Source organism: Pteropus vampyrus, unplaced genomic scaffold (assembly GCF_000151845.1).
Source record: "Pteropus vampyrus isolate Shadow unplaced genomic scaffold, Pvam_2.0 Scaffold3206, whole genome shotgun sequence".
Classification (NCBI taxonomy): domain Eukaryota; kingdom Metazoa; phylum Chordata; class Mammalia; order Chiroptera; family Pteropodidae; genus Pteropus; species Pteropus vampyrus.
Genome location: NW_011891987.1, coordinates 6,363 through 6,608, shown reverse-complemented (window position 1 = coordinate 6,608; position 246 = coordinate 6,363). Strand labels below are relative to the sequence as shown.

Sequence of the window (246 nt, the reverse complement as noted above, 5' to 3'; positions counted from 1 at the left end):
CCCCCTCCCCCCCCCTTCCCGCCCACCCCATCCTGTCCTCTCCCGCGCAAACTCAGAACCTCCTCAGCCTGCCCATCTGGGTGCTGATGGACGAGGACGTCCGGATCTTCTTCTACCATTCGCGCTATGACTCAGAGCAAGTGCCCCAGGCGCTGCGCCGCCTCCGCCCACGCACCCGGAAAGTGTAAGTGACCTGTCCCTGCACCCCGTGGCCAGAGCCCCCGTCTCCTTCTTCCTACCCAGGCG

At 66.3% G+C, this 246-nt stretch overlaps 1 protein-coding gene across 1 annotated transcript in view; it reads left to right on the top strand.

Moving 5' to 3' along the window:
• Positions 1-41: 41 nt before the first annotated feature.
• The window catches only part of LOC105310426 (neutrophil cytosol factor 4-like), a gene marked incomplete at its 5' end in the record, with an annotated part of 6,563 nt that continues 6,358 nt past the window's right edge, over positions 42-246 (top strand). The window contains one exon of the mRNA XM_023526723.1: positions 42-184. Within this exon, the coding sequence (XP_023382491.1) occupies positions 42-184 (143 nt within the window). The remainder of the gene's footprint in view (positions 185-246) is intronic.